Source organism: Mus pahari, chromosome 22 (assembly GCF_900095145.1).
Source record: "Mus pahari chromosome 22, PAHARI_EIJ_v1.1, whole genome shotgun sequence".
NCBI classification, from domain to species: Eukaryota; Metazoa; Chordata; class Mammalia; order Rodentia; family Muridae; genus Mus; species Mus pahari.
The window spans coordinates 6,419,301-6,441,557 of NC_034611.1; the positions used below are offsets into that span (position 1 = coordinate 6,419,301).

Genomic DNA, 22,257 nt, shown 5'->3' on the forward strand with positions numbered 1-22,257 from the left:
CAACAGTTCCTACTTTATGCACCCACCTTTCCGACGTTCTCTTTCTTTCAAAATAGCTTCAAACCATTCATGCTTTTCTTCGGGACTTTTAGCCATGCATACGAACCATTTATTTTTTGCTGTGTTGTGTATCTTCCACCCATTCACAACAATATGGCCACTGCTGTGAAAATCAGCTGAAAAGTAACAAGTGAAGACCAATAACTGCAGAACAATATGTATTACATCAACTGAACATAAACATCCAATTCATGATGCACTCACGATAACTCATATACTATACACATGAAAGTTAAGGAAATATTTACATGGTAGATATACTCAGTGCTTATTAATGGAACATGTCTAACACAGTGCTGATATACTAATGTAAATAAATATTATATATTAATCTCATTCAAACTATATTCAAAGATATTCTTAATGTTTTTTTTCAATTTTTTATTAGATATTTTCTTCATTTACATTTCAAATGCTATCGTGAAAGTTCCCTATACCCTCCCCCCATTCTAAAAATAATAAAATAAGCAACTTTTAGGCATTTTTCAGTAACCAAGCATTTAAGATATTAAATTCATCTTAGCTTTCTAATATTTCCTGAAAATATATTCTAGATTTCAGAAAAACACAGTCTTACTGAACAGATAAATTTATATTACATAATGAATGTTGCAGGAAAATAAAGTCAGGAGAAAAGAGTGGTGTGCAAAAGTAAAACAAAACACATTTTATCACAACACCGGAATGGAATGCAATGTTTGAACCCACACTATTCCATAGCGTAAAAGCAGGGAGACAAGAGTAACAGAATCTGTCCCTACTACTCGGTCATGCGCAGCAAGCAAAGGCTCCAAGACGGCGAAATGAAGGGCAGCCTGATTCAGCCTCAGCACCAAGCAAAGGGATGGCATTTGTGTACACAGCCATGTGGGTGAGCTGGAAAACACCCAGGTGCCGCTTCTCCTGGCTTGGCATCTCTTCTGCCAAGGTTTGGGGGTACAGGTGTTCTTTAGTGCCAAAACAACATGTTATGTTCTGTTAATTGGCTGAGCCCCACAATGTATTCTCAGAGTCACTGCATGCCTGTGCGTTCTCTAAAACATCCCAGTCATTTCTGCTCCAGTCAAATTATACCAGATCCTGGACTGTGTTTTAGATATATACAGTGAGACCAGAAACGGCAACTTTCGGTCGAACAGAACCTCAAACCTGTAAAAGGAGCTTTGAGGACTCGCTATTTTTATTTAATTCATGTTCACAGCCAATTAAAAATAACTCACAATTATGGGTTATAAGATTATAGGTTAATGAGCTTCAAGGGAAATATCAAAGTGACTTCATAATTACTCTACCTTTTTACTGAGCAATTTTAGTGAATGAGTGAGAATAAAACCAAAACATATTTTTCTATTAAAAATATTTGCAACTCCTCCTCCACATTTGTCACCTGATAAGATCCTTACATGTGAACCTTGTTCCATTGTTTAAAAGATCCCACATTCACACCTGCTTTATCTCCCTCCAGAGAAAGACATCTACAATAGCTATGTTCAACCTACATGAGAAACACTGGGCCTACGTTAAAATGAGCATAGCATTCTCTTCCCACAGCTAATAGTAAAATCAACTAATAATATTCATTTCTGAAGAATGAAAGAATCAATCTTCTCAAAGAACACACCAACTGCTGTACGTACATCATTTGGGAAAATCAGATTGTATCATAGGAATTGAAATAAATTAGTGTGTACATGTGTACACACATGGATCATGGATGTATGAAACCTGCAGAGACTAGCAGAAGAAGCTGGATAGATTCCCTGAAGCTGGTCTTAGCAAACATACAGATGGAAAAACAATTACAACATGGGTGTTGGCAACCCAATTTGAGTTCTCCTGCAGATCAGCATGTGATCTTAACTGTTAAGCCATTTCTCCAGTCCTGTGTCATATTTCAAATGGAAGAATAATGGTAACCCATTAAAAGTTCAGAAGAGAATTGTTTTCTATTATGTTTTTAAAGTATTCTTTTAATTTTAAACTTATATATGTAGTTCTTACATATATGCATATATATGGAGCCTTGAAAATGAGTATATATATATATATATATATATATATATATATATAATTAACACATTATACAAAATATACAGTTGCTCCTCCTGATTTACTTTAATGCAACACTCTGTAAGAAGACATATAACCACAGCACATTGTTCAAAATATTTCCATTAGAAAACTCATTCATAAAGATCATTCTCATTAAGACCAAGGAAAAGGTCAATAGTGTTTTCTCCTCCATGGGTTTTGCTTGGTGTTGATTTGTTCTGTTGCTAGGATCCAACCCACGGCCTCTCCAATGCTAAGCAGTCATCTTATTATTGAGACATACTCTGAACTTCTTTATCCTCTTAGGAATTACAAAATATCTTTGAATGAAATATCAATTATGTGATTAACACAGCACTTTTTAAAGCTTCAATGAGTCTAAAAGATTAATTTTATAGAAGATGGGCCCAGGAGAATGGAACTTAACTCCCACTCATTAAATGTGGAATGTTCAAGTTCAAAAATCCACCATATCGGATATCTTTTAAAATCATAAATATTTGAAGGTTAAACCCAAAAAAGTCATGAATGACTTTGAAGCCATGTGATTTGATAATTCCTTACATTGATTCAGCACGTTTCCACTGACAGCAATGGAGTTCTTCCAAAGCTGACCCATGTAAACCTCAGTGGAGACACTTGTAGCCAATTACACCATATTGTATTTTAGTAAGATAGACAATAGTCAACCTTACACACTCATGCTACAAAAGAGAAAACCACCAAAGTACCTGTTCAAAACATCAGATATTAATAATATCTCCATAATGCATTCTGATGATCAACAGTGAATGTATCAGTTCTAAAAGAAAACTTAAAATCACAACTCATTCACATGAATATTCATGTGAAGAAAATTAGTTTTGAAATAAATCTTTGATTTTATCAAATAATGCAAGAAAGAATTCTGGCAACCAACACAACACAGGACAGTACTTAGAACAAAAAATGAGGGGAGGGGTTAAAACTCTACAAACTCAATGAGCTCTTAAATTTTTTGGACACTCAAATTTCCTTACATAACATAACAAAATTGTTTTAAAATGTATAAAAATGTATGAGAAAAAAATTATGCTTTTTGTACCCTAGGTAACATACTAAAATTATAAAGTTTTCGTTAAATGGGAAGGCTCAGCAGGTAAAAAGGTTCGCTACCCAAGCCTGAGTTTGTGAGGTGGGTCCTCAGAACCCATAGAAGGAAAGAGCTGACTTCTGTGCATTCTGGAGTTCTTTGAACTTTACACATATGCCCTAACTCACAGGCATACCATACATGTATAATAATAGTAGTAGTAATAATATTAATAGTAGTTGTGGTGGTGGTAATAATAATAATACCATAGACTATATTCTACCCAACATGTACAAAATTGCTTTTGATCAGGTATCTATTATCACCTATTCAATTACCTCCTATAAAACTACTGAACACTAGCCAGGTGGTGGTGGCTCATGCCTTTAATCCCAGCACTTGGGAGGCAAAGGCAGGTGGATTTCTGAGTTCCAGGCCAGCCTGATCTACAGAGTGAGTTCCAGGATAGCCAGGGCTACACAGAGAAACCGTCTCAAAAGACAAAAAAAAAAAACAAAAACAAAAACAAAAACAAAAAACAAAAACAAAACAAAAGAAAAAAACCTACTGAACACTATGTATTTGGTGACCAGAAATGGGAAAATGATGAATAATATTAATACTTCTATTTAAGTGGAAATGGAATCAGTTATAAGAGTTTGTATCTTTCAACATTTAAAAATTACATGAGTTTATTTTAGAATCTCGTTGAAATTGCAAAGTTTAATATTCAGTAATATATTCAATACCTTAAGATGGTTCTAAATATACTGAAACAATGGTGGTAAGTTTTTCTATTTTAAAATATATCTGCGACAAAACAAAGCAGCAATGCAATGCTTACCCAACCTATGTGCGAAACTAAATTTGACACCCACCACAAAACAAAGTGGAAAAACCAAACAAACAAGCAAACAAACAAACAACAACAACAAATGGAAAAACTATCCTAAAATAAAAATACCCAGTAGTACCACATTCAAACGTAACCACTGTATTCAAGCCTGTGGTTTGCCCAAACCACACTTTAACAAAGCCATCTGCCTTCATCCATCCCTTCGGCCAAGCCACACAAATAAACTCGTCCTTCAAAGAAATTTCAAACTTATTATGAAAGTTAATCAGTGGAATGTCAGTCATGTTTTCCCTATCGCTTTTGATTGGGTATTTTATTACATCATGAACTAGCCGCAGCAATAATCCCTGAAGAGAAACCAAATTAGTTACTGAAAGGAATGTTGTCATCCAGATAACGAGAGAATGGCAATCTGGCTATGCATTAAATTACTAACATCCTCATTTAACAGGGCAAATAATGTGGAGGACAATGGGACCAACTGTTTCACATTGGAAAGACATGCTATCAGTTCATCTGTGCTATGGAGTAACTATGATAGAATACATGTTGTTAAGAATTCTAAACAGAATTTATCATAACTATTTACTGGGGGGCTGGAGTTCAGTTGTAGAGCCTTTCCCTAACAAGTGGAAGACCTGGGCTTATGAGAATAATTGAGTTATATTTTGTGTGTCAGTGGAAGGCTAAGTAACTCTCCACCAGATACAAACATTTCTCCTGCTAGTTTTGAACAAAATACTGCAATCAAGTGTCTAATGGAGTTTCTGCTTTTTTCCAGGAAGCATTTTATCTCCACCTACAGTATATAACAATACTAAATATTTCTATAATTCAAGTAGAATAAAAATTTCCCATCTAGTTTTCTATCATAAATTCCAGACATCCTCAAAACTTTATCTCAACTCATTCCATTTTGATCAAGATAAAGTATAGCTACCGAGTTGGTTTGGATAATCGCAAATAAGTGGGATATCCTGATAAGCAGATAAGATAAACAGATTTTTTCCATTCCTTATCTTACCAGCATCCCTACATAGAGAGTACTTGGCAGTGGACATAGTCTGGCCCAGGTCTTCCAGAATCATAGGTTTTCATTTAAAATCTGAGCTCATTGAGAAGTAATGAAGGTTCCATGGTGGGAATGACCAGGGAAGTATGAAAGGAAGAAAGCTGATGAACCACCCAAACAGCTTGTTGAACAGGCAGCAGCCCAGTTCAGTCCCAGCACACTGCTGTTTCCAGCCATGTCAGCTTCTCAGGCGTGGACACCAGAGCCTCCTAACTGAGGATTGGCCCCCTGCTCTATACCAAACAACAGAATGCTCCACAATGACTTTGTTCTGGGATCTGGGCTCGTGTCCTATCTTCTGAAATATTGATGGAATTTATTGCTTGTCTTCAAGATATTGTTCATCCTTAAAAACTCTACATTTGAGTTCCTAAGCAGAGGAGAGGGTGGGAACCTCCACAGTTTCCCATGAACTTCCTCATAGGAAGTGAAAGGCATCCATTTGTAGCTTGAAGTAATTTTTTTTATTTATCATTAAAATAATAAGATCAGCTTTGTCTCTTTGTCAACAAATTTCAAAGGCAACCTTTTCTTTTTTAATGTAGTATTTTTATTATTTGGTAATTTCACATCATGCACCTAATCACTGTCGTTCTCAAGTCACACACACACACACACACACATACTTGTGACCTCCCCCCATGAAAAACAAGAAGAAAAGAAAGTTCAATTTGTGTTGTTCATATTCCCACTGGCCAACCCCTTAAAGACAACTGAGTCTTTCTCCCCTTGCTCCCCTACCAGAAGTCATCAATTGTGGAAAGCTACACCACAGCATCCTTATCTGAATTGTTAAGTTTTCTCTTCGATGATTTCCTCCCTAGGCTGTTACTTTTGGGGGAGATTGGGGTGGGGTGGGAATAGGGGTTGTCACGGCAACAGAGAAGCTAATGAAGACACTATATAATCCATCGTAGATGAGAAGACAAAGCACATACATTGTATATACATAGTATAATGTTATCTAGCTACTGATAGGGATTCTTGTAATTTAGAATGACAAGAAATCTTCAGTCCCAGGCTGGGCTGGATACTAAGAGGCTTGACTCTGCCTGGAGGCACATTTAGCATCTATTAATCTATTTTATATACTCTTATCACCTTTCCTAATGCAACATTAAAATTATAACGGAAATTATTGGAAAAAAATGTGATTCAATTTACAAACCCTTCATTTTAAATACACAGCCTTTTTTTTTTTCAAATGATAAACATAAACTGTATTTTAACTTTGTTTTACTTTAGGTTGTCATTAATCATATTTTTATAAGCATGCTTGTAAAGATCAAATTCTCAAAAAATTCCCCTTAGTAATAAGGAGCCATCCAGCACTTGGAACCACAAAGATCATCCCCACAGTTTCCCTCTGCAAGTCAAGCAAGCCGCATGTAACCATTGCATGACTAGAGCACACCTACTATCACTTATATTCTAAGGTTAAAACGTTATAGAACAAAATTACCACCCTGATAAAATATAACTTACAGAGAATCAACTCACTCATGAGACGTTTTCTGCACATGTATTTTATACTCCCAAATATAAAGTTGCTAATGCCATATGGTACTAAAGCAAAATGGGCATACTCAGACACATGACAGCAGAGTTAATTACTTTAAAAATGGTATCTTCTAGCCAACACCACTTACAAGTTAAACAAGGGTCCTGCAGGTCTGCATCTCCCCTCTCAGCACTCCCCACACCCCTGTTATACCTAGCAAGCCACCCCTAAGCTTTGATACATTGAAGACAAATTATTCCATCAGAAGCTCACTCACCAGTGCCGTCATCCACATTTTCCACTTCCATCACCTCGGTATTGATCCGCCCTCGAAAGACATACCGATGCCCATCCGTGGATGCCTTACTATTCTTCAGCCGTCTTAAAAAAAAAAAAAAAGAAAGAAACCACAAAGCTTTTGTTACTAAACTTAATATGAGTTTTAATGTTCATTAGGGAAAAAAGTCTCGAATTGCTTAGTATCATAAAAAGTTTGGGGCAGTTGATTTTACTCAAGTCTTCTCCCTCAAGATGGTGCTGGTGGGTTGCGGTGCAGGCTGGAAGGAGGGGGAACAGGATCTCATGCATGCAAGACAGACCTAAAATATGCTATATAGCAGAGGATGACCTTGAACTTCTGATCCTACTGCATCCAGTTCCCAATTGCTAGAACAACTGGTGAGCATGGCCATACACTGTAGGGAGAGTTCTGAAATTCTGGTTTCTTTAAAACACACACACACACACACAGAGAGAGAGAGAGAGAGAGAGAGAGAGAGAGAGAGAGAGAGAGAGAGAGAGAGAAATATTGTAAGAATATGTTTTCATTTAGTCCCAGGTGTGGGGATATGGAACAGCTTCAGACTGTCCATAGTAGCTGACTATGATTTGCCTTGTACTCAAGCAGAGTTTTGCCAGCTGCAGACATTTTCTGTGATTGTGTGAAGTTTGGAATTCTGAAAACTTTTCAGAGGATATGTAAAAGCTAGACTGTTGAGGGATTTCTGGTTATTCACAGGGATTGGTTTTAGTTTGCTAGTACAAAGAAGAAACAAAAGAAGAAAGAAATTAGATTCAGAGAGTTTTCTCTCTCTCGCCGTCTCTCCTTTTTTTCTCTCTTATCTAGTGATAGTCAGTGAAGTCAGGGGGATAAAGGGTGGGATAAAGGAGACCCACAGTTTCAAAGACCAACTACAAGCAAAAAAGAAAGAAGAAAATTAGATTCAGAAGTCTCTCTCCCTCTTTCCCCTCTATCCTTCTTTCTAGTGATAGGCAGTGAAAGTGGAGGTGGGATGAAGGATGAGAAAAAGAACAAACTCGCTAAGACCAGCTACAGTACCCTATTTATTTGATGCTGGGTATCTAACTCAGGTTTCTTGGTTGCTATAAAAGTACTCTACCAAGGGAGTTACATCACAAGCCCTTTCTATATGAATTAAAACAACACTAAGCTAAAATAAAGCATGAAACTAAAGACTATATAGCAGTGGTGGTCACCTACATTTCCTCAGTGTAAGACTTCAACACTGTCAGGTGGAACTGACAGATGCTGAAGTTGGTAATTTAAATGCTACATTTGAGTTCTCACACCTGATTCTCACTTTTCAGGAGCTGAGAATTTCCAGTTTGTTTTTTTGTTTTGTTTTGTTTTGTTTTGTTTTGTTTTTTTCAAGACATGCCAAGCAAACTCAATTAGTTCTTCTGATTCATCTTCAGAGAAACTGACCTGCTAGAAGCTCATATGTAGAGCAATACTCAGATGCAAAAGTAAATCCTAGGGCCTGGAGATGACTTAGTAGCTAAGAGAATTTGCTGCTTCTGCAGAGGGTCTGGCTTCAATTCCTAAAAGCAACATGATTACTCACAACCTCTGTAACCCCAATTCAAGAGGATCTGGCACCCTCGTCTGGCCTCAGTGGGCACTAAGTATATACACAGTATACATACATACAGGCAGATAAAAAATTTATGCATAAAAAGAAATAAAATACTAGTTTTGAAGGAATTATGGGGTCATGGAAAGCAGTTGGGGCTTGGAAATATAAGAGACAAGGAGAAGCCATCTGTAAAGTTTAGTCTCAGTGACAGGACTAGGACTAAAGGGGTCATGCAAAGAAATTGAGGCTTGGCACCAAGAAGAAAGCCTACAAGAGGCTATCAATGAAAGTGCAGTCCAGTTGCATCAAAAGAAAAGAATTTTGGAGATGCCAATACCATGGAATGACCACTAAATACAGCAGCAGCAGCAGCGGAGTGGAGCCAGCCTAGAAGACTAGCTGTGTGTGCTACACAGTGCAGAGCTGGAGAAGTGACCAAAGGCCTTTGAAAGAGTTCAGAGGACGGCGAATGGATCCCACACATTGGACAGTAAGGATTTGATTGCGACTGTGCCCTTATTTTTTCTCTCCCTCTCATGACCCTACAGGTGACTTTGAATAATAAAAAGGTTTTGGATATAAAAAATAAAAGTGAGATGCTTCTATTATTTTTATGATATGACCATGGTATACTTGCTAAGCAAGTCTTTTAGTATATTGGCAATATTTCTAAAAGTCTTATTTATTTTTTAAAGTAATCTACATTTTTAAACTGAAACATTATACAACAAAGTTAAAGCTTCACCCAGATCTACAGATGACCACATGTAGCAGAGAATTACACAGTTACATATTAGGATAATGAAACGGGGGGGAGGTGTTTTTTTTTTTTTTAATTAAGCAGTAAAGAATTTCCAAAAGTATTCAAAATTCAAAACTACTCAAGTCAGTCAACAGACTTCAGTTGGCATAGTTTGGAATCTGACTCAATAACAAACGTCTGGATAAAATTTAATGCATGGAAATAAAGATACTTAATCTTATAATGGAAAAACTAGCCTTACCATGCCTGCCCACTAACCCCTCCTGTTCATCTCTCTTCTAAGTACTGACCTTCCCAGAGGTAGCAGAATGGAAATGGAAGCAGTCTCTGCATCCTTCCCCCTCCCATGCCTCCTTCCATGGAAAACAAGGAACACCTGTCTAATCTGTCCTAACCCCTCAGCCACAGTTAGCAGTTCTTCATGACTACTAAAAAGACAAATGAATTAATCTGGCCAGAAAACCTGTAGCCCATAACCATCACCACCACACACCCTTAGTGTTGATTTGGATAACAATCTCAAATGTCCTCTGCTACAACTCCTGAATAAATTCCCTTAATTGGAAATTTAGGCCATGGAACCTACCAAAAATTGAATCATAGAATGCCAGATATTTATAAACATATTTAGCTTATACTATATATCTATTATAGATATTTTTCTAAGCAGCAAATATTTAACTATAAACACGTGTCTGTTGTTTAACTTAATTAACAATCAAAATCAGTAAGTTCTATCATTTTATCATTTGTATATTTATGTTGAGAATATTAATACATATGCAACTATATGTTTTACAAGATAGAAAATAGGATCCTGATATCATGAAAGGACATTTCTTAGAAGTTGGTATTCTTTTGATCAAAAGCAATCACGTGACAATGGCTCCGTATTCTCGAAAACAGTTTTGGTCATAGGCAAGACAATTGTGGATATTCACATAGCACACAAAACACATAAACACCCACACATACCTTCATACTCATACACAATACACATTCATAACATGTATTCACATACAAAAACAGATGTACATTTAGCACATATACACATAAAGACAAAACACATATACTCACATATATTCACACTACACATATATTCATATGCACAAATGCACAAAAATAACCCTCTCTCATACACACACATACACATACGAACACTACATATAAAATGCATACACACATACACACACAGAAGAATGATCCATCATTAGGTACTACTAATTTTCTTTATGATCCCACCTTGAACTTTGAACAGGTTTTGTATCTTGAGTGCTGATATTGAGTTACAATATATAAATCTAATAAGTAGCTTAAATTTGGACATCCTCTAATTTCTCAAGAAAATAGCCTTATATGAAGATTCAAAACAAATTTGTGTGATGGAACTACATTTTTGTGTACATTCATTCTATCATTACTATCTTCTAACTAAGTGTTTTATGTTACTAGGACACTGTACAGTAGCAAAAAGTTACAAATAATGCTAAAATTCTGTGGCAGGAGAAAAAGTAACAAACTGTGATTAATCAAACAGGGTGTTATGCAGCAATAAAATGAATAAACTACTGCTATACAGAACTGGATATTCATTTTGGAAACTGATGAATAGAAAAGATAAATAGAAAAAAATCTAAATATACTATGATTCTATCTTAGAAAGTCATCAAGCAAAGCTAAGTGACATCTTATTCATTAGCATTAAATGCTACACCATAAATCATCTATACATTAGTCTCTTCTAACATTGATAACATTAAAGGGATCCAAAAAGAGAGATGCCTAATTTAATACATCAGTCTTCAAAGAATGCAAGTGGAAACCTGAAATGAATGCATTGTCCTTGGTTCTTGTGATTGCAATATTATGGGATGTTGAAGGAGAATTCAGTTTACTCTGCTCTCAAAGTAGTTCTAGGCCTCCAAAGGCCTATGCTAAGGTGAAGCCTGTGAATGATCTGAGGTGTTTCTGGTTGAAGAAATTCATGCACAGGCTTCTGTAATTTTGGAAGAAAGGACACCTCAGTCTAGTTCAGTGGTTCTCAATGTTCCCAACACTGTGACAGCTTAGTGCAGTACCTCATGCAGTCATGACCACCAACCATAAAATTATTTCATTGTTACTTATAACTGTACTTTTGCTATTGTTACAAATCATAATTTAAATAGCTGACATGCAGGATATCTGATATGCAACCTTCAAAGGGGTCACAGCCCACAGGTTGAGAATTACTGATCAAGTTATTCCCATTTCTAGCCACAGTGCAGTCTGCATTGTGCATTAAGGATATCTGCTATACACATAATAAGATTTTACTTCTGTATAACTTTTCAGTAATTTCCTGGGTGACCATAAGATCATATTACACCAGCACATTGTATACTGATAATAATTTTGCAAAAGATCTAGATTTGAGGATAGTCACAATAGCTTTTAGGATGGGATGATTGAAGTGGAGGTTCAAATTCATAACTGCTAGCGCTAACAAGCTTCAGGTACAGGCATAGGACTGGTGGCAGAGGTGTTAACAGGGAAGGGAATGTGGGCCCAGGGTTCTCAATGTTTCATCTGCAGGAATTTTGAAAACGCCCTGGATGATGACAGAAGCAGACTGGAACGTGATCAGAGCTCAAAGCAGAGACACTGTGTTCTGTGAGTGATCAATTAGGAAAACATATGAACAGAATCTCACATTGCCAAGTCTCCTGCAGATACAAGAAGAAATGGCTCAGCAGCTAATTAGGAAAGGGGGAACATACCAACATCTCTGATAGGTTTCGCCTCTCCTTAAGAGAGGTGTTGGGGAAAGTCACAAGAGATACTGACTCTTTGGCCATGACTATCCAGCAGGTAAAGAAAGCAGGCAAGCAGGCTGGGCTGAAATGGGTTATTGGTGAGATGAGTTCTGGGATTCCTGTGGGGATCCTATGATATCAAAATAATAATTCTAAAATGTAACTTTTTATGAGCTTACCTGTGTTTTCTTTTGCAGTATACCAAAAGATTATCAAAAAGAAAAAACACCCGTTCTTGAATATTTCCGGAAGAAATTTTCATTAGGACTCCACACATCAGCATCTCAGTACAGGTGTCGGTAATGTTGGACCCCTGAGGCAGGAAAAGAAATGATGATTGTGTCTGATTGCATATATTATTATCTTTATAGTGCTGGGATCAAATGAAGGGTGTCATACAAGTAAGAGAAGCACAATGCCATTGTACCTTATCTGCAAGTCCTGGCTGACTTTTTATATGCAATTATGCTCTTTAAGTTTTCACTTGTTTTTTTTTTGTTTGTTTGTTTGTTTGTTGTTTTGTTTTTGTTTTTGTTTTTCATTAACAACTATCATGTATACAATCAAAGTGGTTACACTGAATGCTGTCTCCTTCCCAGTCTGCATAGAGAATCTAGGTCTACCCAGAGACAACGGAAGCTCCAACCACAGACATGCTAAAACAGGACTATAGACAACTACAGAGGTGAGGGTGGAAAATCTGCCCTAGTTAAGAGCACAGTAACTGATCATCCAATAGCAAATGGTCAGCCTAGCAACTCAAGTACAACAGGGAAGGAAAAGACACAATCACATAGACACATGTGCACATGCGTGTGTGCATACACACCCACACACCCACCCACACATACATACACACCCACCCACACATACATACACACACACACACACACACACACACACGTTCACACACTTGCACATATATACATGTAACAACAATAACAAGAAAAAGGAAGGGAGGTCACGAATTTCAAAGACAACAAGGAAGTGGGTATATGACAGACAGAGTTTGGGGCCAGGTAAGGGAAGGGAGGAATGATATAATTACATTATAATCTCAAGAATAAAAAAAAAATTAAGAAGCCTAAGTTATTAGTGGGTATTAATCTAAAAATATCACCTAATTATAAAAAGGAGGAGACAATAGAAAAAAGAAAAATGGACTGGAGGGTGACTTAGAGGATGAGAGCTTAGTTCCCATCACCCAGACCAGGTGGCTCACAAGCCCTTTACCTCCACTCCACCAAGGATATGATGCCTCTAGCTGATTCTTAACACAGACTTGAGAGGAGAATAGAGGCCAGAGAGAAGCAGCCACCCCCAGGCATCAACATAATGTGGCTCAGCACAGAGCTCAACACACAGCTCTCAACACCTCCACCGGGCTCCTACAGAGTGTCTGGCTCACTTCCTGCTAGCACTCTAAGCTGTTTGCTGCCACCTAGCCATCCATACTGGGCAGGCTGAGTCATATTTAAGAGAGACAAATAAAAGAATGCAAGTTTCCAGCTGGTCTCTGCAGCTAGAGTATTTCCGCTTTAAATGTGTCTGCTTTCTTTTAACCCATAGGTATATTGCTGGGTTTTATTTAAATTAAAGTTTCTGTCTTTTGGTTTTGATACTTAATATTCAGGACATTAAGCATAGTCTCATATTTCCACAATAATTACTGATAGGCTATATCTCCAATGTCGGTGAAAAGATCCATTTCAAAACAGACTAGATTAGATTAAAGGCTGGTTAATTAGGACACTGCTCTAGGACAAGTTCACTGATCCCAAGGATTGAGGCCAGGGGAATCACCAAGTGGGGGGGGGGGGGAGAGAAAGAGAGAAAGGGCATGAGTACAGAGAGAAGAGAAGGTGAAGAAGAAAGCAAGAAAAACCAAATTGCCTGGATTATATAGAAAGAGCCTCTGAGGGAATGGCAGCCCAGCTCCTGGGGTGGAAAGTTCAGGGTTGGGAGCAGGGTATACCAGATAATGATTGGGGGATGCTGGGAGAACCTCAAGGCCAGTTCTGCTTTGATATGTAAAATATGTACCTCAGTCCTTTGTCCAACGGTCTGAAACCAAACAACTACTAGTATTGGTCTTATAGTTAACTACAAATGGAGTTAAACAAATGGAGTTAAACAAAAACTCAAATCTATTCTAAAATTCTAAAGGAGAAATTAATAAAGAGTGTTATTATATTCACTTTCTTATCTATGTTCCAAACGTATCTTGTTTTAGGAAACCTCTTCTTAAAATTTCTTTTTTATCCTGACAGTCCAGAAACATTTAGAGATATTGTAAATCTTGATCAACACTCCTGTGTTCACTGAGCCCAAATTACCATGAACATGAACCTAGGTCTCAATACAGTAGCATGATTTCCTATTACTTCCTTGTGATTATATAATTCCTTATTTGGGGAATAACCACAGTAAAGTTAGCATTTTGAAAAAAGCATACTTACCAAGACTCAAGGACTTTAAGCTGAATTACTAAACAGTGTAATGTTAATGATATTCCTTTATCAAAATACCTCACTGTAAATCCAGTACCTACAGCTAAAAACCACATAACTGATCCACCCACAGTGGGGTGAAACTGAGAGTGGCCCAGGTCTATGAAGTAAGTCAACAGTTCTCACTAAACTTCTGGTAATTTTCTTGCCAAAGTAGATTCATTGTTGGCATATGAGCTCACAAGGTCTAGTAGGGTACTCTGAAACTCTCCACTTTCTGGCTGTATCTCACTTGTTCATTATCAAAATCTTCTCAAATACAGTGGGTGTTGCCATTCTCCTGGGAAGTAGTGTAATACACTGTGGTGGTAAAAGGATAACTTCAAAGATTAGCAGGTAAAATATAGGTTGTATATTTTCTTGGCCATAGTTACTGCAGAAATGCTGAGAAAAACTTTATTTACTGCTAAAGGGCAGGTAAGAAAACAATACTTCAAAGAATCAGCTTTTTTTTTTTCCTTAGTTGTAAATTTGCAAACCTAAACTTCATCAGCTTATTGTTCTGAGAAATTGGGTATGTTAATTATCCTAACATGTAAGTCAATAGAGAATTATAACTTCAGTAACATGTTCAGACTCATAAGTCACTGTTGAGGTGTGGCTGACCCCCCCCCCCCGAGGTTCATATCCTAGAGATATTGATTAAGACAGGTTAGGCTGACTCCATGACAGACCTCACATTGGTAGTTCAGAAGACTAGGCCTAAATCTCTGTTTCCACGACCTCAGACCCTGCCCTGCCCCATCACGTGACCTGAGGCAAGGACAATAGGTCATCAACAGTTTCCAAACTTCCCCAACGACAGTTTCTAGCCCCCTACATCTCAGCACTGGTTCTGGAACGTCCCTAGAGATAGAGCCAACGATTAAGACAGAGGTCACCTACCCCTCCCTGGAATTCCTCTAACGTGCTTTCAATCAGGCCTTTGAGCTCACTGGGATGTCTCTGTCTTAGTAGATGGTAGACCCCAGCATGCTAGACTTCTGAAGAATAAAATGCTCTTTCCGTTTACATACCATTTGAGTCCGGGGTATCATTCTTCTGTGAATCATGGACCTTTACAGTATGACAATATTGGTGAATAGTGAATTAGGTTACAGGCACTAACCTCACAAATGTTAAAGCAGATCTTATGTACTGGGCCAGTTCCCATAAAAATGAATTATTGAAAGGGAGCCTGGTTACTTCTACCTTCTATAGGTGACTTAGCTCTTCTCATGAACTCCCAGGATGTCCTGGCATCTGCCCAGAAGCTCTAGAGACTTGAGCAGATACCTCTAACAAACTCTTGGCTCCCCCACACCCTGAGCTAAGTGACCAAGCTTAAGTATTCCCTTCAGTCACTTACATTAGCAAATCAATATTTCCTAAAGGTGAGTGATTGATCATTAGCCAAGGACTTCTACCTTCCTGTAGCCAAATTAACTCAAATAAGATTATTACTGTCTTAGATGACTAAAAAGAGTTTGGGATGGCATGCTAAAAGTTTTTGAAGAAAATAGAGCCTATTCAACTTTAGTTAGAGTTTGATCAGATAGTCAGGAAGTTCAGTTGCTCCAAAATCATTTTCAAGTTTCACACTGTTTCTATTGGTGATCTGACCTACACCATTTCTCTAAAGTTAACTTTTATTTGAAAAGTCCACATCTATCATAATTAGAGTTACTATTGCTGTGATGAAACATCATGGCCCAAAGCAAGTTGGGAAAGAAAGCATTTATTCAGTTTACACTTCCATATGGCAGTTGATCATTACCGGAAGTCAGAGCAGGAATTCAAACAGGACAGAAACCTGAAGATAGGAGCTGATGCAGAGGTCAGGGAGGAGTGATTCTTATTGGCTTGCTTCATCAGGCTTGCTCAGCCTGCAGGACCTAGGGATGACCAGCCCAGAGATGGCCCCACCTACACTAGTCTGGGTCCTTCCCATCAGCATTAATTAAGAAAATGCCATATAGGCTTGCTTACAGCTATTTTCTCAATTGAAGTTCTATCCTCTTAGATAGCTATAGTTGTGCCAAGTTGACATCAACCTAGCCAGCACAATGGCTTGGACTCATATACCTTAAGTAATTGTTGTGTTTAATCTGCATTGTCAACTTGACTACATTTGAAATCAAATGTCTAGCATGCCTGTAAAGTTATTTCTGGAGGTTAAACTGAGTATGAAGGACACACCTTGACTGAGGGAGCAACAGCCCATGGGCTGGGGCCTTGAACTACATTAAAGGGGAAAAAAGAAGAACACAGCCAAGTATGCCAGCACATCCCTGTCTCCCTGCTTTATAACTGAGGACACAATGTGACTAGTCCCCTTAGCCTCCCTCACCATGCCTTCCATGCCCGGATACCCTTACTTCCTGAAACAGCTTTCACCAGTATTTTGTCATAGCAGTAATAAAAGTATTGAGTAAAGTGAGAGAGTCTATATCATTAGCTAACTTCATACACTATACAAATAGAAGATTCTTAAAGATAAACTCCTACTGCTAAAGCAAAACTCCAAAGTATTGCTTCATGTTTGCAGAACTTTCATGATAGTAAAAGTATACTCACTCATTTCATTAAATTCTTGAAATCATCCACACTACCTACAAGTGAAGTCTTATGTATATCCCTGGCCAGGGGCGGTGTGGGGAGGGCACTCACAGGAGCTTAGACTAAACATCAAGTCTCCTCAAAAGCCGTGTTTTTCCCCCATCATTTCAAATCATTTAGGAACAATAAGTTGCAATTATTTATGCAATTTCCACAAACAAGTGTAAATGATCATTTAGTAGCACAAAGTTCCAGGTAGGCAAATTATTTGGGAGAACTGATTGTAAAAAAACAAATTTGTTTGCAGGGTCATGGCAGCATGCAGGCCTTTTCTCCTAACACTTGGATGCCAGAGGCAGACATCCTGGTTTACAGAGTGAGTTCCAGGATAGCCAGGGCTACAGAGAGGAACCCTGTCTTCAAAAACAGACAAACAAACAAACAAACAAACAGACAGACAAAACCTTTCTTTGATTAAAGAGACAATGAGACCCTGGATAATTGAATGAGAAAAATTTCTACCCCAAATTAGAACTAGTGCCTATCCATCATTTAAAAGACTTCGGTGCTATTCAAAGACATTTTAGTGACTGATGCAAGAATGCTTATATCCCCGAAGTGGTCATGAGAGAGCTGCAGGAAATTTACACAAAGCTCATTCTCATCACTCACTCCAAGTTCCTAAGTACAAAAAAGACTTCCGAGGACTCTGCTTTCTGTGAATATCATTCTACCATCTACATCAGAACTTGGACTCCCCTGAAGGCAGAAGATTTATCCACATATATCAAATAACCCTGTTAAAAGTCCATACTACCTCTTTAACCCATTCCTGTTCTCTCTCAGGGTAGAGTTAACCCTGTCCAAATTGTGCTTCTAGAGAGTTCTCTTGAAAGAGTACTCTCTACTAACCCCTTCAAAAATGTTAATAGTTCCCCTCATCACTGTGGGGGACTGGAGGGAGAACTAGTCATGAGTTATCAAGTAGCTGTCTCAGCTAAGCTTCAACATTCTCAAATTCTCAACTCTATGGCCATATCTCACTTATTCTTTTCAATCTTCTCAAGAACAGAGGGCATTAGCACTATCAATTGCCCTGTATGACACAGTTGAGCCCTTGCTGGATTCCTGCATACTCAACTAAACTGCTAAAGCTCCACTGACTTCTTCAGCTTCAAGGCTCCACTCTGAATACTGTAAAATCAGGGCTGGCATGCCATTTCTGTTAACTATAAAGAATACCAGAAATAAATCCGTGGATAGAAAGGAAACATTTGGGTTTTGTCTCATATCTTCCAGCATCTCAGTCCTTGGCCACTTGGCCTCATTGCTTTGGTCTCTGATGAGATAGTATGTCATAGTGGAAGTATTTTCAGAGATAGGGTTTTTTTGTTTGTTTGTTTTATCTCATTGTGGTAGTTTGAGTATCCTTGGCCCATGGGAAGTGACATTGTTAGGAGGTATGGCATTATTGGAGGAGAGGTGGCCTTGTTATAGGAATGATGTCACTGGGTAGGTGAGTTTGAAGGCTCCTAGTGCTCAAGCTCTGCTCAGTGCAGAAGGTACCATTCTCCTGGTTGCCTGCAGAAGGGAGTCAGTCTCCTCCTGATTGACTTAGGATCAAGATATAGAACTCTCAGCTTCTCTAGTATCATGTATGCCTGGATGATGCTATGCTTCCTCTGAAATTGTAAGCCAGCCCCAATTAAATGTGTTCCTTCATAAGAGTTGCCTTGGTCATGGAGTCTCTTCAGAGCAATGGAAACCCTAACTAAGATACTCATGGAGAAAAGAAAATGTAAGAGAGAAACAGGAAGGTCCCAACATCTAAATATCCCCTGTATTGGCACACTTTCCAGTCACCTAACTTATTTCTACTAGGCCTCACCTCCTAAAAGTACTACCATCTCCTGACAGTACCAAAGACTGGGAGCCTAGCCTTCAACACGTGGGTATTGAGGGACACTCAAGACCCAAATTTTAGCAACTGGCCTAGTGGATACATCCTCTGCTGTGATCTACTTGTAAAATAATGCAATCCATGGCTGTGCAAAAAAAGCAATAGTGCTTACGCAAACCCTCTTACCTGTAGTAGACCTATCTTTTAAAGCTACATACTAGAAGGGAACCAAATTACAACAGAATCCACAGTACTGAATACAGTCTCTGAAGTTCTTCTGGTAGTAAAAGGCTGGCAGATTATACTGGCAAATCCTGCAATGTTAAGAGAGTTTGGTTTTTTTTTTTTTTTCCCCCAGCATTCAACTGACAACAAAGCCACAAAAAGCAAACTTGGCTCTAATTCTCTCATCCCAGCAGGACAACTGCTCCGCAGGAAAGGAATTATCATCATGAATTAACTGTAAAACACACAACCATTCTCTCTGATTGAAAGAGGCAGGATTCATGCTGCAGGAAGGGTCACCCTGGGCACTCCCAATGGAAGACTACAGGCAGAGAGGAAGCTAAATCAGACCCCAGTTAGCACTTTCAATGATTCATGCCAGGGGGTGGCCAAATAGGAGACTTATTTCAGGTCAGCACTGTTGATTTCTTTGCATATCTAGCTGAATATAATTTTATGTCTAATAAAAGTAATCTGTGCATTGGCCTGAGTTGTACTTGGCTATACAATTTCATTCCTGTTTCCACTCTTGTATTTTTATTATTTTAATTGTTTATCACATGAAAAAAAAATCTGCTAGCCCAAAGATCATATTATTTTAAGCTACAGTCATTTCAAACCTGAATTTTAGCTTATTTCTATAGCAGAAGTGCCAATTTTATCCTTGTGGAATAATTAAGACTAACATCACCAGTCATCTTAGCTGGAAACATTGGGCATTTTTTCAAATAAGATTTTTATTTACTTTTTTATCTTTAAAAAAACTTTCTTTAATGACTCATAAAACTCATAACATTTTTCATTTTGACTAGATGAACACCATCAAATAAATCACAGAGATTTCCTTCAGTTTCAAAATGAAATCAAAACACAGACTGATTAGCAAAATAAAATTCAACATCATATCGTCAATGTAAGAGTCTAAAGATGATATCACAGCACACACAATCTTTTATTATCTCAAGAATCCAGATTATAAACTTGTTGACCAGAATCAGGACAGGAAAAAGGTAATCCTGGTACCCCAATTCTGAAGGGCCAGAGCTTGGAGGCACATGGTATTGATTGGTTCCATCACACATGTCTCAGGTCAAGATGACTTCCATCCCACACAAGTGTTAAGGTGACACTTTCTGAGCTGACAACAACCCATGGGCTGCTGGAAGATAGCTAGCTACCCAGGGTCCTGTGCACTGAGGAGAAGCCCTGCACACCGGGTTCCATGTACTGAGGAGAAGCCACAGCCCTATGAAGCTGAAGAGCTGAGCAAAGGACACATACCTCCCAGCCTTCGATGTGTGCCTGCCACTCTTCTAAAACTTCCAGTTTCTCCATCTGTCTCTTGGCCTCATTAATGTTGGAACAAACAGCTTTCATGGCTTGGAGCGCTTCCATCACTGCTGCGTAGTCACTATGTTTCCGTGGAGTTCGCTTCAGTAATTCCTGTGGATACCCAAAGACAGACCACACGCTGATCTCCAGTACAGCAGACTGACCAGGAAATGAAAACTACAAAGACTGGGACAGCCACTCTGCTAAATGACATCACACCCTCCACTAAGATAGGGATCAAAAGCCAAAGGTCAAATCGATGAGTGAGCATTACTTCAATGCTCAGTTTTTGCAGAAACTGTTTTTCCTCAAACTTACCTGTATTTTAGAAACAGAAGGACGTTTCTTGATTCAAATGATCAGCTACCTCACCTGGATCACATCCTAGCTTTTATAAACCTGACTTCTGTTCAAACAGAAGCGTATCAGTATATGTTAATTGCCTTTGTCTCACATTCTTTATCAGATCTTCAAATAAATATGCACCACAATTTCAAAACTGAATTAAATCCCTATTTCTAACATCTTTTGAGACACTATAGGCTGATGTCTTCATTTCACACACTTTAAATGGGCTTTAATTCTGAGAAGTAAATTCCTTAATTTACTTCTGAGGTTGTATGTCTGTATTAAGATTTTGTGGTCCAGAATAAAACTTTCAACTTCATCTTGGGAAAAATGTAATGTGTATTCCTTTCATGTTAGATCATATCAAACACAAGGTCAAATTTTATTTCAAAATATTCAATAATAAGACAACTATGAAATGCCTGCTTTTCTACTGCATATTGAGAAATTTAAAAAAAAAAAAAAAGGAATCTTTCTGAAATTATGCTGCAGGGTTTTTGTAACTGTTAGTGTCATGGTGATGACAACTGCCATAAGGAAATAAATGACTAAGAAGCCGTGTGGTCATAAAAGTCTAGACAGTGGGTGAAGATGTTTAATTTTATACTTCTAAACAACAACTAAGAAGACCTTTTAATATAGTTAAAAGATTACAGATTATTCTGCTTTTGATATTTGGAATGAAAAGGAAAAACATGCATAAAACTTCCATCCCCAAAGTACAAACTAAGAATTAAATAAGGGAGTGGCTGGTTGGGAAATGAGAGCATCAACCTTCAGGACAGGATGTGGCCCCTGAAATAGTGGCCAACCTAACCCAAAGAGTTGAGACATGAATTAGATCATGTGAAATAACAACAAACAAAAACAGAACAAATAAAAAGCAAATCAAATAATAATTCTAATGGTTACTCACACTCAGGTTCTGAATTACTCAACCATAACCTCGTGTTTTTAATACTTACCTCTGAATAAATAAAACCACTCAAAGACAATATAAGCATAATTTTTCAGCATTAGTTCATCTGTATGCATAAGTAAATCATCTTTGTGTGTGTGTGTGTGAGTGTGTGTGTGTGTGTGTGTGTGTGTGTGTGCGTATGTGTGTGTGTGAAAATAATCTTCCCACAAAGGAAAAGGAGCTAAGTTCTACTTATAGCCTCTTAACTGTTCTCTTACATGTGAGACAAGAATGTATCTATGATGCTAGGGTTTTGGGTTTTTGGTTTGTTTTTGTTTTTGTTTTGTTTTGTTTTTTAAGAAGCAAATTTAAACACTTGTTTCCTTCCTAATCAGCAATGAGTGATTTAATGCAACCACTTATTTACAACATACTCTTTTTTTTTTTTTTTTTTT

At 37.8% G+C, this 22,257-nt stretch overlaps 1 protein-coding gene across 1 annotated transcript in view; it reads right to left on the bottom strand.

Moving 5' to 3' along the window:
* Positions 1-22,257, bottom strand: part of Prex2 (phosphatidylinositol-3,4,5-trisphosphate dependent Rac exchange factor 2) — a 300,320-nt gene that overhangs the window by 183,790 nt on the left and 94,273 nt on the right. The window contains exons 6-9 of the mRNA XM_021221903.2: positions 20,503-20,664; positions 12,228-12,361; positions 6,891-6,994; positions 27-176 (exon numbers count right to left, since the gene is read on the bottom strand). Of these exons, the coding sequence (XP_021077562.1) occupies positions 27-176; positions 6,891-6,994; positions 12,228-12,361; positions 20,503-20,664 (550 nt within the window). The remainder of the gene's footprint in view (positions 1-26; positions 177-6,890; positions 6,995-12,227; positions 12,362-20,502; positions 20,665-22,257) is intronic.